This window comes from Urtica dioica, chromosome 7 (genome assembly GCF_054948205.1).
Source record: "Urtica dioica subsp. dioica isolate 48M chromosome 7, U.dioica_male_clone48M_v1_H2, whole genome shotgun sequence".
Lineage (NCBI taxonomy): Eukaryota > Viridiplantae > Streptophyta > Magnoliopsida > Rosales > Urticaceae > Urtica > Urtica dioica.
This window is the reverse complement of record NC_142762.1, coordinates 8,947,445-8,971,582: the sequence shown is the minus strand read 5'-3', so window position 1 is coordinate 8,971,582 and position 24,138 is coordinate 8,947,445. Positions and strand designations below refer to the sequence as shown.

At 35.9% G+C, this 24,138-nt stretch overlaps 1 protein-coding gene across 1 annotated transcript; it reads right to left on the bottom strand.

Moving 5' to 3' along the window:
- Window positions 1-10,077: 10,077 nt before the first annotated feature.
- LOC149390204 (uncharacterized) lies at window positions 10,078-10,410 on the bottom strand. The gene has a single exon (XM_089619707.1). The coding sequence runs from the start codon at window positions 10,408-10,410 to the stop codon at window positions 10,078-10,080; it is 333 nt and encodes a 110-aa protein (XP_089475833.1).
- Window positions 10,411-24,138: the final 13,728 nt, after the last annotated feature.

Below are 24,138 nucleotides of genomic sequence, written 5' to 3'. Positions count from 1 at the left end.
GATAATATTTAGTGGATCCACTCATCACAATTAAGTTGAATTCTTGAGTAGGAAATAAATTCATTTGAACCGAGAGATTGTCAGTGTCAACTCTTTAGTGTAGTCAATTGACATTAAGCTAAACTTGGAAAAGGTTTGTGAACTTTTGAGTCCAAGTATGTTAGCTCAAGCTTTGTTTATTTGGATCCATGAGATCACTGTCACAAATCATATCGAGTAGGATTAGTTAAACTAGAAGCTAAGTCAAAACAAGAACTAGACAAGTTTTACGAAAATTGTCTAAAGGGTATTTTTGTCCTTTTGGACATAGGATGAAATGAATATCAATAAATAAGTTTTTTGACATTGTCATATGATGACAAGAAATTTAAACCACACGGCCAAGCTTAAGTATTTGGGCCTTGAGGATTAATTTCATTTCATGGAATTTTACTTGAAAATTCTTAGTGGGCTTTTCTTATGTTGTCATGAACAAATGAAGCAACATCTAGAAGCTCTTTCTAGATGGTCTTGCATGTCCAACCCAAGGAAAGAGAGATTATTTTGTGCATTGATGTATGAAGATACTTGCCAAAAGAAAAAAAAAGGAAACAAATTTCCTCTAGAAGGAAATCAAAGGGGGCGGCCAAGTCAAGAGAGGAAGCAAAAGAGGAAACAAATCCAAGGCCTTCTAGAAGCTTACATGGCCGTGTGACATGAGGAAGGGAGGTCAAATATGTTGGAATTGATCTAGAGTTTAAGAAAAAGATTAAACGCTTCGGGAAGCGGCGGAATTTTAAAAAATTTATTTACAAGTAAAAACAGTTTTTACTAACCCAGACAAAGAAACAAGTACATGTAATTAAAAATCAATATGAGCTAAGAGTCTACTAACCTTTCTTGAAGCTTGAACTTTGAAGAAGCTTTTGGAAAATTTGCAACGCTCGTCTCCCCTCGCAGCACGTCTCTCTTCCTTTCCTCGGCACCTCGAGCAACCACGAAAGTTTCTATCACTAAATCACTCGAAATAAAGGAATTAGTGAGTGGGCACTTTTAAACCCTACGACTTAAGAACGAGTCTTGAAGTCGCAGAGCTAAACACTAGGTCGAATGAGGACCTAGGTGCCAAAACAAAAATCGAAAATAAACTAGAGAGAGAGAGAGGAGTTGGCCACAAGTTCTAGAGAGAGAGGCTCTCAATCTCTAACTTATGTGGAATGAATAGAATGAGAGGAATGAGGGTCCTATTTATAGGAGAAGGGTTGGCCTTGGAAAGAAGTAGTTTCCTCTTATTTTCCAAGCCTTTATGAGCAATCTTTTATTACCCATTCCTATCAACATAGGCGCCCACCTCATGCACATCCACAAGGGATTAGTTTCCTCTTTTATTCCATGCCTTTGACTTTCTCTTGGCTTGTTTGGCCGAATTTCCTTATGGCAAGCATAGGAAATTTATTTCCTCTTTTTCTTTTGGCAAGTATCTTGATACATTTATGCACAAAATATTTTCTCTTTCCTTGGGTATTATGGGCGCCTATTCTCATCTAGAAGGAGCTTCTAGAAGCTTCTTCATTTGTTCATGACAACATGAGAAAAGCCAATTAAGAATTTTCAATAAAATTCTTATGAAATGAAATTAATTCACAAGGCCCAATGATCAAGTCATGGCCGAGTATTATTAAGTCATCAAATAAACTTGTCAAAAAATTTATTGACATTCATTTCATCCTTTGTCTCAAAAGACAAAAATACCCTTTTGACTATTTTCGTTCTCATTTTGACTTAGCTTCCAGTTTAACTATTCCTATCGATGTGATTCGTGACAGTGACCTCATGGACCCAAATGAACAAAGCTTGAGCTAAACACTTGGACTCAAAAGTTCACAAACCTTTTCCAAGTTTAGCTTAATGCCAACTGACTCCACTAAAGAGCTGACACTGAAAATCTCTCGGTTCAAATGAATTTGTTTTCTACTCAAGAATTCACTTGATTGTAATGAGCGGATCCACTGAATATTATCTATGTTTACCCTTCATGAATGTCATCAGCTAGTCGGGATTTACTAAATTACCATTTTACCCTTCTAGCTGTTATTTCCTCAACTCCTTTGTCGCTTGTGAATAAGTTAGAAACAATGTATTGACGAGGAGCTAACAAGTCACATTGTTTCATCCAACAGAGTCAGGACTCAATTTGGACACTGGCCAGTTCATTTATTCACACTCCAAGGAACAAAGCATGAGGTGATATACATTGCATTTCAGCAATCTTGTACATGAATTCCATATCTATGAGAACTTCACAAAGTTACTCATGACAGACTCACAACTTAGTACTTCACCAATAGGCCTTGTTCGGAATCACATAGTGAGTCCGAACTTTGACTTTCTCAAATGAGAATACTAAGGTGTGAAATGGCATGTCTCATTTCAGGATTAAGGTAAGCATGATGCAATTCATACATAGTGACTTCGAGACATAAGAGGTTAAATGGTTTGTTCTTATCTTGTCTCTAGAAGTGCGCTGGTCAATTCAGTACCTTCGGAAGATACCTAGAAGAACTATAGAGTCTCCAACTCTCAATGCCTCATAACCAGACATCATAGATTCTTCTAACAATCGTACTAAGGTCAATAGTCCTTTGACCCTAAGATTGCGAATATATCATTTTAAGCAAACTACGAAGAGTTTGTTCATGCAAATCTACATTTGTCTCTTCGTAAGTTGTTAAGTTTGTTTATGGACTAAAAGACTAAGGTTTATCATAAAGCTTCAAACAAAGAAAGAATGAATGAACGTTTCAACTTTATATTAATGAATAAGCAATTACAAGCAAGAGTCTTCGTAAGACTATATGACATCAAATGTACATAAATAGACACTACTACTCTTCTTGTGGGCATTATTGACAACAAAATATTTGCTCATGAATATGTGATATTCTATAGAAAAGAGGAAACTACCTTTTCAAGGTAATCCTCCTCCTATAAATACCTCACATCATTCTCATTGTTTCTCATCCCAAAATTTTAGAGATTGACAGCTTCTCTCTCTAGAATAGCCGCCCCTCTCTCTCTCTAACTATTTTCGTTTTGTTTTGGCACCTAGGTCCAAATTTGACATAGCATTTGTTTTAGTTATTCGACTCTAAGACTTGTTCTTGAGTCGTTGTGTTTAAAAGTGCCCACACACTAATTCCTTCTTACCTCGAGTGATTTATGTAATAGTAACTTTCGTGGTTACTCGAATTCCCGAAGAACGAAGAAAGACGAGCGATTCAACCTCCACAAGCTTCTCAACGATCAATCTTCATAAAGGTTGGTAAACGTGTAATCGCTCTTAGATCGTTTTAATTTAAAAATAACATGTGCTTGCTCTTTGTCTAGGTTAGTAAAAATCGTTTTACTTGTTTAAAAAAAATTATTTTCCGCCGCTTGCTAGAAGCGTTAAATCTTTTCTTAATCCTAGATCTATTCCAACAACGATTGACTGAGCTAAAACAATTTCTGAAACTTGAGATTTAGAAACGACAAGCTCGTTCCATAAATGTCTCAAACATACTTATTGTGATAAGGTATGATCTCAAAGTTGAGGCTAAGGACATTTTCAATAAGTGGACTATAATTTAGCCCTTTTGACAACGTCAAATTTCTGAGAATACTAACGAGTGTTTTAAACACTGTAATATTCTGAAAATAGTGAGACACTTAATTATTTAACTGTAAATCCTTAAAGTCATGTATATTGAATATGACTTGACTAACAAGGATGCACAGTAAATAACTAAGTAATGGAAGAAATCAATAAAGTTCTTATTGAAACATATTTAATCACACTATGGTTAGTGGTGATGAGATCTGAGCATGCAACGGTGCAAATTATTGAAGGCACCAATAGATGTACACCAACGAATAGGATAACTTTGTATCTTTAGATACGCAGTCTGGTGTATAGTTGGAAGCATGCAAAATGTTAAAATGTTCTAAAGTAAATTGATTTACTGAGAACAAAATGACTTGACCTTGAGAGGTGAGTCAAGAACACTTGCATGTTAGCATGGATTGTGGATATATATTTGGGATATAAGTCGAATCGACATAAATTGTGGAGTATGATAAAATTGAGAATCCATGGAAATCTCAATCATGTGTCAAAACTTCTTAAACTATCTCTCTGATGGCTACGAATAGATTGGCTCATGGTAACTTATCTTCTCTGGTCAAAGTGGGAGATTGTTATGAATATTGCCCACTAGAAGATCATGATTACTAAATAAGATAAGAAGTTACTTTATTACCATCATATGATTAGATGGATGAGGTCTGACAAAATTCAGAATCAATAACAACTATCATCCATAGTCGCCGTATCAAACTGAATCGCATGCTGGGCATCCAAGATCGAGCAGTGAACTAAAACTTGGTCGATGACTGATATGCTCATGGAAAGCCTTATCTAACGTCATATATGTGGAACATGAGTGAGGGTTGTTCACTCAGTGGGAGCATTATACACTTGCAGAAGGTGTACGACCTGGACAAGCTTATGTTTGGATAGATGTGTCATTTAAGGACCGTTACGATGCACTAGCCGAGGCCGTTTATGCTGGTCACAGTGACACTTGATCTAATATCCTGAAGTAATCATGGACTTCTAGATCATGTTACCGGCTTCTTTGACTCAGCACGTTAAAGGCTAGTTAGACGCTGATCAAATAGGTGTCTTGGAAAGTCGGGACATGATTGTAGAAGAAAGTGTTTTACGGATATGGAATCCAGCCTTCCTGAAGGAAGGTTAATGTTCTCTCACCTAAAGGTTGATTCCAAAACCGATTGATTGTGCACACTTCCGAAGTTGGCTTACGTTCGGTTGAATCTTTCGCTTGGGAAGCAGCAATGCTTAGGGCTGATATGTAATGAGAAAGGTATAACAGAACAAATTGACATATCTCGATACGGGCAGAACCTTGAGGGTCATGATCACGTACTGACTAAATCTGTGGACACTCGTTACGATGAGTAAATATTATTCTAGTATCAAAGTTGGGTTCAGTCCTGCATTACACGGTGGAGTATTATAAGGGACTAGATAATTCGATTAGAAAAGAAAAATGAATCTTTTGTCTTTTATCGAGATTGCTAAACTTCTACTACTAGGTCCATCGTCCTCGATTCGGCTTCGATAAAGGTGGATAAGAACGTTAATATAATATTATGTACTATTATTATAATCTCACTTGCTGTAATAGTGATTGACACCATTAATTCCAAAAAGGGTATTTTATGAATTAAATAATTATTTATAGTCTAGCTGTTTATTTATTGCTAGATCAAGTAAATAAACTTTATATTTATTGTTGGACAAGTAAATATGTGTTAAATGAGTTTAAATCTTTTGGGCCTTGAAAAAAGCAAAATTTTGGGCCTCCCTACCAATTGTAGGCGATTTTAGCTGTATGGTGCAAACCATTATTTTTCTGTTTTTCTGTTCTTAAAATATAGGAGAATATTTAGGAGAATATATTTTCCTAAAATTTCTCAACAGCAATATTTTATGCTGTTATATAAAATAAAATTCTAGATACTAATCTGACGGATGAGAGGAAAAATAGGATTCACTTGTTAAGATCCAAGGGCTGAGATTTAATCCACTAGTGTGAACACAATGGAAGGAAATAATATCTTTTAGAATATTTTGGAATATTCTAAAAAGATACATTTTAAACTGCTATAAATAGAGGGCTGATGTGAATCGAAATTTAACCTAGCCAAAGGTTAAAAACGCCAACATACTCTCGTTTGTGGCCGTGAGTTTGCTTTCTACTTTTTCCCTTGGAATTACTTCAATTCCATTCTTAAAAATAAGAGAGAAAAATCGGAAACACACCGTTTCCAAATCTAGAGAGATATAACGAAGCCCACTATTTTATCTTATCTTCCTCGAAGATTACGTTTCGGACGACTTTGGTGTCATCACCTCGAGTCCTTGTAGGAGAAGTTCCAAATCTGATCGTGCAGAGGCTTGTACGTTCAAGACGAAGGCTGACTGCGAAAGCTTTCGGTTCGTTAGCCAAAAACTGTAAGTTTTCTTAAACTCGTCTTTTATCTGATATGGTTGCTTGATGAAGTTTCTTATGATTAATTAATTAAGTAATCTAGATATTGTTTAAATAACCATGTCTAATTAGCTCTTATTAGCGTAATTGTTCTTTTCCTCATTTAATTGGTGTTATTTAAGGTGCAATAATCACCAACATCCACAGCGAAAGATTATTCCGGAGTGCGCGCAATCTATCGTTTCTGGAATCAACCCTTAGCTGAGTGAATATTTACCTTCTTTCAGGAAGGCTGGATTCCATATCTGTGAATCATTTTTTGCTCAAATCATATTCCGTATTCCCAAGAAATAATTTAATCAGCGTCTCAGTAGCCTTTAAGGAAATGAGTCAAAGAACCCGGCGATATGACCTAGAAGTCCATGATTACTTCAGGATTTAGATCACGTCTCACTGGGACCATCATATCAACCTTGGCTAGTGTGTCGTACCGGTACTTAAACGACACATCTACAACCAAAGTCTGTCCAGGTCGTACACTTACCACAAGTGCAGAATGCTCCCACTAAGTGATTCACCATCACTCGTGTTCTATATGATTTTAGATTTAGCTATCCAGCCATAAATCAATCATCGACCATGTTTTAGTTTACCGTCCGAACTCGGATGCTAGCATGCGATTCAGTTTAATACGGAGACTACGTATTGACGAATGTTTGATAAACCTTTTATAAGAAATAACTGCTTTCAATTCAAATAGAGAATAAATGTTTAACTTTATTTTATTAATAATTTCAGCGAGAATTACAAATAAAATCTTCTCGTGGGCAAGAATTCCTAATACTTTCAACATGGTAGGTTGAACTCAAGTCCCTTAATGGCACAATTTTCATTGTGAACGAACAAAGAGTCAAGCCCTACTATGGAGGAGTGTTCGGAAGTGAGCGACACATCACCTTGCTCAAACCCGACCAACGATCAACAAATGAGATACCCCGTCAAGCTCTCGACTTTAACTAAAGCGCTTGTGGGATAAAACCCACATCTTCTTTCATTGTTATTTTTATTATTTCTAGTCTATTGTATTTTAAAATAGTTGGATGCGTTGTGTTGATCAGAAAGTGTGCAAGAAAATAGAAAATCAAGGAATCTCATGGTATTTGCTTAAAATGAAGAGCTGGTTAGTTTGCAAGACGCGCAGACAGACCACGTGACACGCAAAATTCACGGCGCGATGCACAAAGATGGCACAAACCATCTCCAAGAGTAGCACAATGGGCGCACTAAAAGTTGCACGAAGCGCATGGCAAAAATTCACAGTGCACGATGCGCCCTTTGGCTTCAGCCCCAATATTGTCGCTTGCTCGAACATTGAGGACACTATAGAATTCAAGTTTGGGGGAGTGTCTACACGACTCACAAAGACAAGTCGGTGTCTCATCTCTCTAAACTCTCGTTGAACTTATCTTTTTAATTGTTAATTTGTAGCAATTTGTATTTTTGTTGGCTCTTTTATTTGGATAATTGTAGCCCTTGTAGCTTCTTAACTTATATTCATAAACTTCTTTATTTCGGATATTTTTTTAGTTATTAGCTAGTGTTTGCGAATATTTGTGATAAATAGTTTAATTTCATAATTTCTTTTCTTATTTTAATTTTGAGTGTTTGGTTTTGGGAATGTCTTGGATTAGCTTGTGGTTTATGAACATTTATGACCCAGAGAGTCTTGAGAATTAGGAGAAAACGCAACGTATCTAGACTTGCGCAATGAGTCTTGTGTTTGAAAACTCTTTGGTTACTTGAATTAGCTTGCTTTGACCCGGTAAACTTTCATCTCACTTTGCACATTTCCAGCCAATAGGATGGTGTTTAGGAGATCGGAAAGCCTAGTCTTAGCAAATGCACCTCGGGAACACTAGAACCGTTTGATCCTCTCTCGAGGTTCAATTGATTATATGTTGTGAGTGTTACGATGAGAAATGCATAGGGTTAGCCACTCAAGCCAAAAATTCAATCCGTTCTACTTCCATTAGAACTCTTTCACAAAGAGCCAAACTTCTATCCCTCGTTTGTCACTTAGTCACAAAAAGCTTGCCCAAGGAAAAAAAATCCCACAAAGAACCCCGTTCTCTAGCGACTCTTAAGTGATTGATGTCGATATTGTGGATTGTTTGCTTGTATCATTTGTCAAACTTTATGCCACTCCGGCATTTGTAGATACCTTGTTAACTTCTTGTTTTTCCTTTGATTTTTTCATTTGTGCTCATGAAATAGAAGAAAAAGAAAAGATAAAAAAAAAGGCACCATCATGCCTAATTCTTGAAAAGTTTGCATATATATTTAGTTTTCATTATTGTTATTCTTCGTTTATTTTTGGGTTTGACAAATGAACACATAGTCTAGACCATAAGAATGCAAAAAGTCTAAGTTTGGGGAGAATTGTGAAGCTTTGTGCTAAAAGAAGAAAAAAAGGAGGAATTCTTTAATGAAAAGTGAAAATGTTGTTTATTGGTGAGGTTAAGTCGCTAGGGTAACGTTTGAGCCACTTAGAAATTCCATATCCTACCCTTTGACCCTCACCGTGTTGGGAATACGACATCCCTCTAACCATGCAGAAAATAAATAATTACGCTAACATGCTAATTATTTATACGATTATAAAAACAAGATCTAGGTTTGCAGACTTGAATAGAATAAACTGGAGAGCGATTCAAGCAACCATTAAAAGACGATTTTTCAGATTACTTATGTGTTTGGTAATATGCTACTGACTCTTCAGTCGCATTCTTCAAGATCCCGTTCTGAGCTCCAATAACTCGATCTTCTAGCTTTAGTTCCGATATTCACTTAAGGAACAACGACATGACTCTCGTCGTTGGGATCTCTAGAGATGATACTGTAATATTCTGAAACGTAATCTCTTGATGGAATAAGAAAAAAGTGTGAGCTCACTCGTTATCTCACAACAACTCAGATTTAGAGATTCAGGTCCTGTCGTATTTTTGGCAATGGAATCACGAATTCTGAGGGAGAGGGATAGAGAAGAAATTCGTCTACACTTAGGGTGTGATGGGCGAATTTTTTGAGTTCTTTTCTTGTTATTTTTTGTGTTCTCCTCGATCATTATTTATAGTGGTACAATGAAGATATTCTAGGAAGCCATTAAGGTTTCCTTATTCTCCTATATTCTTACCTATTTTGTAGTTAAGCATGAACCATTGGATCTTGACTACAAATTTTAATTTTTCTCTCATCCATCAGATCATAATCTAGAATATTATATTTCCTTATTTGTCTCCGATATCTTATTTCCTTATTTAATGGAGAGAATATCTCTAAAGTTATTATTCTCCTAGATATTAGGAAATTAATTATGAGAGAGAATAAATGACAATATCTTATTTCGTTAGTGAAAATATCTCAACCATTATTATTATCTCTCTTATTTATTTAGTTACTTGATTTCTTTTCCATAAATCTAGCAACTAATCAAAGAGAGAATATTGGGTAATTAATATCCATAGTAGGCGCCCAACTTAGACTGGTACTGGGTCTAGGAATTTCGATTTTTACAGTGTGCACAAGGCCCAACTTAAAATTTAATTAATTATTTACTTGATGCATCAATAAATAATTAATTCCACAATAAATATTTAATTAGGAAAATAGACAATTTTCATAATGAATGCTGCTAGACAATTTACAGCTGTAAGATTTTAATAATAATTAATCTTCATTTTTAATAGATAGTTCTTATCCATCTTTCTCAGAGCCGAATCAGAGACTATGGACATCATACAAATCCGATTAAAAATGATGAAATAGTCTTTTTCTCGTTTTCAATCGATTTTTCAATCTTGGGGATAGAAATCCGATTAAAAATGACGTAACAAGGGAGTTCAGAATGATTCTCACTTGAGTAACATCATCCATCGGTGCTCCATGGGGTTCAACTTCGATAAAGTAGTTAGTCATTTTCATGACATGATCTTATGTCGGAGTTCATGCTATCATCCTAGTGCTAGTGCACTTATGGGTGAGTTTAACGGGCTTGCTCACTCTGCATCCCCAACATTTCTTGTCGCGAGTCAAGGATCTCCACAACAGTCTCCTTCTCTTCCATCTTGGTTCGTAACGCATCAGATATTCTTTCGAGCATGTAAGCAACGGCCTTGTTATTGCATGTGACCCACTTGTCATAATTATCTTTCAAGTTTCTAGAGGCATTAGCACCAGTATAGGGAGGTCTATCTTCAGTGAGGATAAAGCAGATGCTTTCACTCACCAGCACAATATCCAGGTTCGACTTCCACTTAGGAAAGTTGTCACCAGTGATGACATCTTTCGACAACAATGCCAGAACAGGGTTTGACATAATTACTGAATTTATAAAAGAACTTCTATTAGAAAATTGTAAAGAAACAACTATCTAGATAATTTATGATATAAAAACATAATGCAAACAAGCACAGGATAAAATACTAATAAAAAGAACCCGATTTTTATATTCCATGATAATTCAATTAATAGTCGAAGTCCGCCAGCAATTGGTGACATAGCAGAGTGACCTAGCGAAAATGAAATTCGTTTCAAATTAGTGGGCAATCATGGTACATGCACTTTCATAACTATGCTCATGGATTACGATTTTTTAGGTGGCCACATGCAACAATTAAATTGTCCATGCATGAGTTGACCCAATATTTCAGTAGATGAAAGCTTAGTTGGAACTTAGTAGAGAAGGTCTAGTCAAGAACGAGATCCACTTCTTCCGCGTATCGCTAGAGACCCAACCTTGGTATTGGAAGCAGAAAAGCCCTTCCGTTAGGGAACGTCAGACATAGCATTCACAAAGAAGAGTTGCTAACTCGAGGGGATATTTCATCCTCACGGTGTTGGCATCAATATTGGAGTCCTTATCTATGACTCAATATAATTCCAGTATTTTAATTTTTCTAGCATTAATCATTAAACTAGTGATACACTTAGGTTTACTAAATCATATGAAAAAGCCAAGTGATTCTAAGCTACTCTTAAAATAAAAAGTTTCAACATAGCTTAGTTATTAGGTATTCGTGACTACTTGTCTTGATTAACCTAAAGCATCCCTTCACAAGAAAACTTCTAGTTGGGAAGGTGAGACACTAGGACTTCTTAAGAGCCCCCGAACTTAGCCTCTTATCGGCTTGGTGACAAAGGTCTCTGATTTGTTCAACTTATTCAATAAAAAATTTCCTAATCCTATTAGATATTTTTAAATGAATAAAGCCCATGAAAAGCAAGTACCCATAAACAATTTCTAAGTTATAGCTAATAAGCATGGCTATGCATTTAAATAAACATGCATATAACACGTAAGCAATGTTTGTATCGATTTGATCGTATCCTATGAGATTCTTAAAAAAAAATTAAAACAAGATGAACCCAATACTATTGGCCCATGGATTCGGTTTTGGGCCTATTTCCATATCCCATTGAAAAATAAATGAATATCAGATTATTTATTTCCTATGTTTTCAAATAAAATCATTAGAGCCTAGCTCGTATGATAATTAAATAAAACTAATTTTTTTTTTAAATAGTGGGACTGTGGGCCCACAAAGCTTCCGAGCCTATGCCCGGACAAATCCACTAGCCCCAGGTAGCCACGTTAGGGCTGAGCCTGTGTTGGAGGAGCCCCGCCACGAGGACGGTGCGGAAAGCCCCGAAAGGCAAAGGCAAACGTGTTGTCCGCCATTTTTCCAACAGCCCTCGCCGCCGTGGCGGGGCTGTTTTGCGGCCAGCAATGCCCATCTCCAGTCCGGTCTTCGTTCGTCGGTGTGGGTCCATCTCTCGCCGATTTTCGTGATCAAGAACGTCATTTGTCGGATTACAACAATAATACATTCCAGACAACCTACACCCTTTGAATTTCGGGTGTACAAAGATTCTAAAAAGAAATAATCATATATTCTACGATCAACAACAAAAACAATTCACATATTCATATATCGAACCGAATGAAAAAAATAATAAAATATAATTTCATTCAAACCATAATTAATTTAAAATTATCAACGGATCATTCAAATAAGCAAATCGACTAGCTCTGATACCACTTGTTGGGAATACGCCATTCCTATAATCGTGCAGGGTATAACGCTAATAGGATAATTATTTATAAGATTATAAAAAGAAGATCTAGATTTGCATATTTGACTAGAGTAAACTAGAGAGCCATTCAAGCAACCGATTAAAGACGATTTTTCTGATTACTTACTTGTTTGGCAAACTGCTACTGACTCCTCAAACGGGCTCTTCAAGATCCCGTTCTGGGCTCTAATAACTCGATCTTCTAGGTTTAATTCCAATCTTTCGGGAACGACGACAGGACTCTCGTCGTTTGCATCTCCACAGATGGTACTGTAATATTCCCAAAAGTAATCTCTTGATGGAATAAGAAGAAAGTGTGGGCTCACTCGTTATCACACAATGATTATGATTTACAGATTCAGGTTGTTTCGTGTTTTTGGGAATGAAATCATAAATTTCATGGAAGAGGAGGGTGAAGAAATTCGTCTACACTGGGCCGTGATGGCCGAATTTTTTGAGTTCTATTCTTGTTATTTTTGTGTTCTCATCGACCCCTATTTATAGTGGCAGAATGAAGATATTCTTTCATATTTTGTAGTTAAGCATGAACCATTGGATCTTTATTATAAATCCTACTTTTCAATCATCCATCAGATCATAATCTAGGATATTATATTTCCTTATTTTTCTCATATATTTAAGGAATCTAGATATTTGAGAATAATGAGGATACTATCTTATTTTCTTATTTAATGGAGAGAATATCTCTACAATTACTATTCTCCTAGATATTTGAAAATTAATTATGAGAGAGAATAAAGGACAATATCTTATTTTCTTATTTAATGGAGATAAAATATTTCAACCATTATTATTCTCTCTTATTTATTTAATTACCAGATTTTTTTCCATAAATCTAGTAACTAATCAAAGAGAGAATATTGGGTAATTAATACCCATAGTAAGCGCTCAACTTAGACTGGTATTCGGCCTAGGAATTTCGAATTTTACAGTGTGCACAAGACCCTACTTAAAATTCAATTAATTATTTACTTGATTCGTCAATAAATAAAGATTCCACAATAAATGTTTAATTCGGCTAATAGACAAATTTCCGAATGATTGCTGCTAGACAATTTACAGCTGTGAGATTGTAATAATATATCATCTTCATTATTACTAGAGAGTTCTTATCCATATTTATCATAGCTGAATCGGAGACAATGGATCTAGTAATAGAATCTCATACAAATCCGATTAAAAAGACGAAACAATCATTTATCTTTTTCAATCGATTCGTCAATCTTTGGGATACTCCACAAAGTAATATAAGACTGGACTATTCTTATTACTAAAATTATATTTTACTCATCGTAAGAGCGTCCACTGATATAGTCAGTATGTGATCAAAATCCTCCAGGTCAACCCGCATCGTGAAAGGTCAATTATTATATTATACCTTTCTTGATGCATATATTCCCTAAGCACCGTTGCTTCCCCAGCGAAAGATTTTTTCAGGCGTACGTACTACGAAAGTGTACACAATCAATCGGTCCTGGAATCAACCCTTAGGTGAGTGAACATTGACCTTCTTTTCGAAAGGCTGGATTCTGTATCTATGAATCACTTTCCGCTCATATCATATCCTGAATTCCCAAGACATAAGTATTTTGTTATGATAGTATCCATTAACGAATAAGTCAAAGAACCCAGCAATATAAGTCTCACTGTGACCATCACAGTGGCCCTGGTTAGTGTATCGTAATGGTACTTAAACGACACATGTGCTCCCACCAAGTGCTTAACCTTCACTTGTGTTCCACATATATAATTTTAGATACAGCTATCCACACATGTATCAATCATCGACCACGTTTTAGCTCACCGCCCGAACTTAGATGCCCATCATGCAATTCAGTATAATACTAAGGCTATGGATAATACTTGTTATTGATTCTCTTTAGAAAATAACCCACTAATCATAAATACTAATAAAGTAAACTTTTATCGAACTCAATAATCATTCATGTTTATTTTATTATCTTTAGTAGGCAATATTCCTAACACACCGAACATTACACGCCATGAAAGACCTTTGGACTCTCGCTACGTCGCCTAAACCGAGTGGAGAGTGCTCGGTGAAAAGCTTTATGGTGTTCCATGTTCATTAATGAGCACATTCTATCGAGTTAATATGCTAGGAAATGGTGGGAAGGTCTCCGACACACCTGACATGGGCTCGAATAAATCTATTACATGAGAATTCTCAAGCAAAGTAAAGCCACACAAGAGTTGACTGAACGCTTGTATTAATTGAGTTTAATTGTTGTTGTTCTTACTCTTTGGTCAATTTTTTCTTGGAGAGATGTTCATGTGAGTTTAAGGTCCTAAGCAATTTCATCACTCATTTTTTATAGTTAGCTCAGCGTAGTGTAATTATTTAGCAAGCTAGCTTCTTTTTAGTTATGATAGTTTTTAACTTCTTGTTTCATGCTTGTTTTATCTAGGATGCTCTATATAGTTTCATAGTTTTATTTTCTTACTTGAGGAACAAGAATGGTTCAAGTTAGATGGTATTTAATGAGTCCATTTCCAATGACATAAGTCAATAATCTGGTCTAAATACAAAGTGAGAGACCCATTAGAAGATAAAGTAACTTTTTTAGAGTCTTGAGAGCTATTGAAGGAGAAAGAGATTGAGCTTGGAGAAAAAGCCTGAACTTGGAGAAGAAGAAGGAGAAAGTAGGAACAATGGAAGTAAAAAAGATGGAGATGGAGAGATAACAAGAGGTGAGATAAAGGTAGGTGATAAAACTCTATCACCTACCTTTATCTCACCTAGTTAGCTTTGATACCTAATTAGTGAGTGTTGTTCCATGTTTTGACACTGAGAGAGTAATGTTGTCAATGGTGCCCACAAGAAGAGTTGTACTGTGTATTTATGTACATTTGATGTCATATAGTCTTACGAAGACTCTTGCTTGTAACTGCTTATTTATTAATAAAAGTTGAAACGTTCATTCAATCTTCATTGTCTGAAGCTTTATGATAGAACCTTAGTCTTTTAGTCCATAAACAAACTTAACAACTTACGAAGAGACAAATGTAGATTTGCATGAACAAACTCTTCGTAGTTTGCTTAAAACGATATATTCGCAATCTAAGGGTCAAAGGACTATTGACCCCAGTATGATTGTTAGAAGAATCTATGATGTCTGGTTATGAGGCATTGAGAGTTGGAGACTCTATAGTTCTTCTAGGTATCTTCCGAAGGTACTGAATTGACCAGTGCACTTCTAGAGACAAGATAAGAACAAACCATTTAACCTCTTATGTCTCGAAGTCACTACGTATAAATTGCATCGTGCTGACCTTAATCCTGAAATGAGACATGTCATTTCACACCTTAGTATTCTCATTTGAGAAAGTCAGAGTTCGGACTCACTATGTGATTCCGAACAAGGCCTATTGGTGAAGTACTAAGTTGTGAGAATGTCATGAGTAACTTTGAGAAGTTCTCATAGATATGGAATTCATGTACAAGATTGCTGAAATGCAATGTATATCACCTCATGCTTTGTTCCTTGGAGTGTGAATAAATGAACTGGCCAGTGTCCAAATTGAGTCTTGACTTTTTTGGATGAAACAATGTGACTTGTTAGCTCCTCGTCAATACATTGTTTCTAACTTATTCACAAGCGACAAAGGAGTTGAGGAAATAACAGCTAGAAGGGTAAAATGGTAATTTTGTAAATCCCGATTAGCTGATGATATTTATGAAGGGTAAACACTGATAATATTCTGTGGATCCGCTCATTACAATTAGGTTGAATTCTTGAGTAGAAAATAAATTCATTTGAACCGAGAGATTTTCAGTGTCAACTCTTTAGTGGAGTCAGTTGGCATTAAGCTAAACTTGGAAAAGGTTTGTGAACTTTTGAGTCCAAGTATTTTAGCTCAAGCTTTGTTCATTTGGATCCATGAGGTCACTGTCACGAATCACATCGATTAGGAATAGTTAAATTGGAAGCTAAGTCAAAACAAGAACGAAAATTGTCGAAAGTGTATTTTTGTGTTTTGAGACATAGGATGACATGAATGTCAATAAAATTTTTGACAAGGTCATTTAATGACATGTTTCACTTGGCCAATATTAGTCTTATTGTGCCTTGTGGATTAATTTCATTTCATAAGAATTTTATTGAAAATTCTTAATGGGCCTTTCTCATATTGTCATGAACAAATGAAGAAGCTTCTAGAAGCTCCTTCTAGATGAGAAATAGGCGCCCATAATACCCAAAGAAAGTGAGAATATTTTGTGCATAAATGTATCACGATACTTGCCAAAAGAAAAAGAGGAAACAAATTTGCATATGGATGCATTAGGGAAATCGGCCAACTAGAGAATGGAACAAAATAGGAAACAAATCCAAGCCTTTAATGGCATGAGTTGGGCGCCCAACATGGGTAAAAAGGAAATTAGTTTGTTGTTCATGAATATGTGATATTTTGTAGAAGATGAAACTACCTTATTGAAGGTAATCCCTCTCCTATAAATAGGGCCCTCATTCTCATTTTTTTCTCATTCAAAAGTTTTAGAGATTGAGAGTTTCTCTCTCTAGACTTGGCCGATCCTCTCTCTTCAATTTCATTTTATTGTTTTGGCACCTAGGTCCTCATTTGAGCTAGAGTTTAGCTCTGCGACTTCAAGACTCGCTCTTAAGTCGTAGTGTTTAAAAGTGCCCACTCACTGATTCCTTTTATTTCGAGTGATTTAGTGATAGAAACTATCGTGGTTGCTCGAGTTGCCGAGGAAAGAAAGAGAGACGTGCTGCGAGGGAGACGAGCGTTGCAAACTTTCCAAAAGCTTCTCAAAGTTCAAGCTTCAAGAAAGGTTAGTAAACTTCTATGCTCATAATAGTTTTTATTTACATGTGCTTGCTCTTTGTCTAGGTTAGTGAAAACCGTTTTACTTGTAAAAATAAATTTTTTAAAATTCCGCCGCTTAACGAAGCGTTAAACTTTTTCTTAAACCCTAGATCAATTCCAACAAGTAAAGACATGAAAGAACTACGCAATCCCGCATTAGTCCACCTAGATCTATAGAAAGACTAGGGGACTGGTGTAATCATTTGAGCCTCGATCTTAGTGCAGTAGGTTGTTCTACGAACTTTTTTATTGTTGATTTTGATCTTTTTCTAAAGTTCTCCACGATTGCAGGTTCATCTTGGTCTTTGGTCAAAACTAGCAAGGAAGATACTCGAATTCTTTGATCGATTGTCCGTGTAATGACTATATCCATGGACACTCCCGAATAAAAATAATTCTTATGATGTAAAGAGTTCAATTCTTAGTATATACTGGAATAACCTCTTAATTTAATAAGACAAAAGATAGAAATACCTAGATTCACTCTAGTTCTTGATAATTTAGGCTTGAGTTATTAGGTCCATAGTCTTTGAATCGACTTTCGAGCGCCTTAAATATATTTGAAATAAATTAAATAGAGTAATGAATTTTCTCGATTTTTATCTATATTATTTCCCAGCTAGCTATGGGTGAAAAAATAAGCGTTTAAGGCTTTTGGACTTATTTGCAGCAGAGAATTTGAAAGAAAGAAATGGATTTCGGGTGAAAATGAAGAAGGAAAAAAAATGAAGCATTAAAATGCAAAACAAGGAATGATTGAATAGAAAAAATTCGAGAAACCTATCTCTTCAGCCTTAAGGACTCGATATCCTTATCTTTTTTCCTTTTTCTCAGCTGTAGATCTATGCTGATTCTCCTCGACCTTGTTTGCCTCCTACCATGTGCTTTTCTTTCTTTTTCTTTTTTGTTGGTATGGTTAGAGAGAGAGAGAGAGAGAGAGAGAGAGAGAGAGAGAGAGAGAGAGAGAGAGAGATTATTAGCATTAACTATCTGCTATTAAAAGGAAAAGAAATCAAAATTGATTATTTAAAATTAAAAATTTTATTACAAATTGGAGTCCTATTTAATGTAGATTTAAACTGAAGGACATAATATGAATTCCAAATCACTAGTTCAATTGCCACTTCAACATATTAGCTATTTTTTCACATTTTAAAAACATAGGCTATATCGAAATTTTTACTTTGAAGTGGCCTACATGATTATGATTAGAAAATTCTAAGTATTTCGAATTTGTATAAAGAGTTTTGACCAAAAAAATATTAATGGTTACGTAACAATCAATCACTTAAATATAAGTAGGCAATGACTTAAATTTTGTCCACCAATTCCAATGAAGCCAAAGTGGCCATCCAAGCCCATAGCCTTAAGGCTTCGATCTTGAAAAAAAATATGTTGGTTGTTTCGACAAATCGCGGCACATCCCATTCTATGAGTATTTTGCATAAGTTTGTTTTATTGTGTGATTCACTTCCACTATCTTCTCCACCGATTCATATTGAGGCGATCTTCAAGAAAACTCTAAAAAGGCCTCGTGGCTAAGGTTTGACTCATTTAAAAAAAATGATATTCTTCCATAGGAGTCAAGTTACGTATTCTAAGGCTTTTAGCGAAAACTTGTTCATCTGTAAGTCCAATTAATTCTGCTTTGGCTCACTTCCGTTTGTTGTTGTGAGTGACATAATAAAGTTTGTGTTTCGTAATATTGTAAAGATTGCGTATTGTTATAAATGTTGATCAAACAACCAGTGAAGGATTTGAGTGGAAGTGAAGGGATCTCAGATTTAGGGAGAGCCTAAGTTGAAATCCACAACTAATCTTAAGAAAAAAAAGGGGACTAAAAGTTTGATCGTTCAACTAAGATCATTGTGAATTGATTTTACAATTGACTAGTGAATTTCTTTCCGCTGGAGAATCATCCCTCCATGTAAGCATTTTTGGCCGAACAGGCTTACTAACCTTGTGTCTCTATACTTTCCAGCTTTTACTTTTGTGCACTAACTGGTAAAATCTATCTTATCACAAAACTGGTCTACTAAAAATCTTAAGTAACATAAAAAAATAGTGAATACATCATTTCATACTTCCTATGCCACAACTAAACGTATCATCTTGTGCGTGCCTTTCGCGAGATGCAAAGATATCCTCGCACAAGGTCCTAACTATTGAGACCTCAGCGCGAGATCTTGACATTGGGAGACCTCAATTGTGAGGTTCCATTTTCAGGAGATCACAAGCGCAAGGTACCAACATCGTGAGCCCTCAGCTCAGGGTCCTAATTAACCAAGATCTCAAGCGCGAGATCCCCGTGTCGACATACCTCAAACGCGAGGTCTTGGCCACGAGTGACCTCCAATGTATCGAGGTCTCAGCCACTCACTCACTGACACCTCAAGCGCAAAGTCTTGATGGCAGGACCTCCCCATGCTTAACATCGGCAAGCCTATGACTAAACAAGCTCTCTTGACTACTCTCCCAGCTTTGGTGTCATCAGGCCTAGGGATCGGCCTTGGATGGTCACGACTAGTCCCTTGACCTCTCCCCTAGCCTTGGCGTCGACATGCGTAGCCGTCTCTGCCAGCCTCCTTGATGAATCCCCCAAGCCTTGGAGTCGCTAAGCTTAGGACTCGACCATGGAGCGTCTCGGTCAGCCCCCTTGACGATTCCCAAGCCTTGTCATCGTCAAGGCTAGGGCTTTGCCACAGAGGGTTATCAGCCAGTCCCCTCGATGACTCTTGCCGTGCATCTAAATTGTGACGCTTCTCTATAGATATCCTTTTCAATAAAACTCGAGGTTAATTTTCTCTATTTTCGCAAAACTCTGGCGCTCTCTCACCTAACATCAAATCAGTCTTTTGCTCTCTGAAACAACTAAGGTCTGTAGACGAGGTGAAAACCTCCGCTTCAATTGAGGAAATCAAGCTAATGTCATGAGAATGCCCACTTAGCTTACTCTCTTTTTATTTTGCAGGGGTCGTGAATATCTTCCCGAAAATGTAAGAAAGTTTTAATGAGGAAGCAACAATCTTTTGACTACGTGCGACCACAAAGTTGTTGTCAATGGTGCCCACAAGAAGAGTAGTAGTGTCTATTTATGTACATTTGATGTCATATAGTCTTACCAAGACTCTTGCTTGTAATTGCTTATTCATTAATAAAAAGTTGAAACGTTCATTCAATCTTCCTTGTCTGAAGCTTTATGATAAAACCCTAGTCTTTTAGTCCATAAACAAACCTAACAACTTACGAAGAGACAAATGTAGATTTGCATGAACAAACTCTTCGTAGTTTGCTTAAAACGATATATTCGCAATCTTAGGGTCAAAGGACTATTGACCTCAGTATGATTGTTAGAAGAATCTATGATGTCTGGTTATGAGGCATTGAGAGTTGGAGACTCTATAGTTCTTCTAGGTATCTTCCGAAGGTACTGAATTGACCAGTGCACTTCTATAGACAATATAAGAACAAACCATTTAACCTCTTATGTCTCGAAGTCACTATGTATGAATTGCATCATGCTTACCTTAATCCTGAAATGAGACATGCCATTTCACACCTTAGTATTCTCATTTGAGAAAGTCAAAGTTCGGACTCACTATGTGATTCCGAACAAGGCCTATTGGTGAAGTACTAAGTTGTGAGTCTATCATGAGTAACTTTGTGAAGTTCTCATAGATATGGAATTCATGTACAAGATTACTGAAATGCAATGTATGTCACCTCATGCTTTGTTCCTTGGAGTGTGAATAAATGAACTGGCCAGTGTCCAAATTGAGTCCTGACTCTTTTGGATGAAACAATATGACTTGTTAGCTCCTCGTCAATACATTGTTTCTAACTTATTCACAAGCGACAAAGGAGTTGAGGAAATAACAGCTAGAAGGGTAAAATGGTAATTTAGTAAATCCCGACTAGCTGATGACATTCATGAAGGGTAAACATAGATAATATTCAGTGGATCCGCTCATTACAATCAAGTGAATTCTTGAGTAGAAAATAAATTCATTTGAACCGAGAGATTTTCAGTGTCAGCTCTTTAGTGGAGTTAGTTGGCATTAAGCTAAACTTGGAAAAGGTTTGTGAACTTTTGAGTCCAAGTGTTTAGCTAAAGCTTTGTTCATTTGGGTCCATGAGGTCACTGTCACGAATCACATCGATAGGAATAGTTATACTGGAAGCTAAGTCAAAACAAGAACGAAAATAGTCAAAAGGGTATTTTTGTCTTTTGAGACATATGATGAAATGAATGTCAATAAATTTTTTGACAAGGTCATTTGATGACAAGTTTCACTCGGCCAAAATAAGATTTATTGGGCCTTGTGGATTAATTTCATTTCATAAGAATTTTATTGAAAATTCTTAATGGGCCTTTTTCATGTTGTCATGAACAAATGAAGAAGCTTCTAGAAGCTCCTTCTAGATGAGAGATGGGCGCCCAAAATACCCAAGAGAAAGAGTTTATTTTGTGCATAAATGTATTTAGATACTTGCCAAAAGAAAAAGAGGAAACAAATTTGCATGTAGATGCACTAGGGTAATCGGCCAAGCAAGGAATGGAACAAAAAAGGAAACAAATCCAAGGGCTTCTAGAAGCCTATTTGGCCGAGTGACTCTAAGGGAAGGAGAGCAAGATTTGCTCATGAATATGTGATATTCAATGAAAGAGGAAACTACCTTATTGAAGGTAAAACCTCCCCTATAAATAGAGGCCTCATTCCCTTCATTCCATTCATTCAACATAAGTTAGAGATTGAGAGACTCTCTCTCTAGACATTGTTGGCCGGAAATCCTCTCTCTCTCTCTAGTTTATTTTCGATTTTTTCTTGTCTTGGCACCTAGGTCCTCACTCGACCTAGTGTTTAGCTCTGCGACTTCGAGACTTGTTCTTAAGTCGTAGTGTTTAAAAGTGCCCACTCACTGATTCCTTCTTTTCGAGTGATTTAGTGATAGAAACTTTCGTGGTTGCTCGAGGTGCCGAGGAAAGAAAGAGAGACGTGCTGCGAGGGGAGACGAGCGTTGCAAACTTTCCACAAGCTTCTTCAAAGTTCAAGCTTCAAGAAAGGTTAGTAAACTTCTAGCTCATATTGGTTTTTAATTACATGTACTTGCACTTGTCTAGGTTAGTAAAAACTGTTTTACTTGTAAAAGAAAATTTTTAAAATTCCGCCGCTTACCGAAGCGTTAATTATTTTCTCAAACCCTAGATCGATTCCAACAAAAGTCTGAGACTTTGCGTAACACTACATATTTCTTATTCAGTGAGTCAGTAAATATTATGGGTAACGTGCCTGATTAAAGCAGACATAAGAAGAAAAAAAATGAAAGTGGGGGGCTAGCCAAAAGGAATTAAGATACCGTGCCGTTAGTGTATCCACATTAATCTAGATTTAAATGCCGCCGAAATTCTCCGATTTTCGACGGCGGTGTCGTTTTCGTCGGGAAAACGGCCAAGAAACTCATGAAAGTCGTTTTCCATGTTGTTTCGTTCGATTTTCTCCGAAAACGACATGCCGTTTGTCCATGTTATGTCGTTTTCGGTTTGAAACCAACTCAGATTCTGGAAAAAAAAATGGTGGTGAAGAAGCAAAAGGAGGAAGAAGAAGATGAGAGAAGGGAGAGGAGAGAGACGAAGTGAGAAGAGGGGGACAAATGAGAGAGAGAGAGAGATCACCTGACCTGACCTATAGACCCACGTGACAGGGATTTGATTGAATTCATCTAGTTTGTCATGATCAACACTTTAAAATCTTTACTGACTCGTGAGCTTTTTTTAATTTTCATTTATATATATATATATATATATATATATATATATATGTATATTAAGAGCTGATATTTAACACTGCATAATAGATAACATATTATATCAATATTGTTAACCAACATTATATGTTAAAACTCATTCAGTTAAATGAAATATTTGAATTCTTTAATTTGGTTAAATTACTCGAGCGATTAATTTAATCGATTAAAATTTGATTAACCTCGACTAATACATTGATACTAAAAAAAATATAATAATTTGAACAATTTATTTATTAAAAAAGTCTAGTATTTATTTATTTTTGTGTGAATATTCAACATTCATGAGAGAGGTGATAACATTAGGAGTTAGTACCATGACATTGAAAATTGTCACGACTCATATCAATAAAAGATTATATAAATATACATATATATCAATACAATATTATATAAAAATAATTTAAATGAAAATTTCAATATGAAAGTGTGTATATATATATTATATATATATATATATATACTAGAAAAAGAAACATAAATACCATTACGTATAAGTATATATATTAGATCTATAGATATTATTATAGCTTAAAATTTAAATGTCATGTAAATTACCAAGTTAAAAATTAAAAGATGTATATATATATATGTATTTATATATTTTATTATATTATGCAACATTATTTCCGTTCGATTTTCCATCGGCGTGTCGATTTTCCATGAAAAACGACATTTGAAAGCGGCATATCAATTGCCATTTTCCATATTTTTTCCGTTCGATTTTCCGTCGGCATGTCGATTGTCCATTTATCAGGAGGTTCGAAACGGCGTTGAAAACGGCATTTCGAACCTTCATTACAAGATCATCCAAGCCTTATCATGAAAACCGTAAACTAATACCTAAGAGATACATCTTCTAGAGATACACTTAGCGCATATGGTAATTCTCAGCCAAAAATGAGAGTTTCGATAATATATTATACACAAAATCCCAAAGAGATGTGTCACATATTTATCTTCTCCGCCAAAAATGGTAGTTTCCATAACTATTATCCACAAAATCCCAAGAATTGTCATAGGTTTACCTATTACCATATATAAATACATTGATTTACAGTAGAGAGTCCTGTATTTAATACAGAGAGCAGCACCAATATATTTTCGTCATCCAATTGGGGTGACTTGAAAATAATCTATATAAACGCATTACACTACTCTCTCTGTCTCTCATACAGGCACAGCCAGAAGATTCTTCCTCTCATATAGTGCGTCAAAACACTTGTTTGGCCAATTTAATTTGCTATACAGCTCTGTCGCAAAAAAAAAAAAAAAAAAAATATTGACTTGCTCAGCC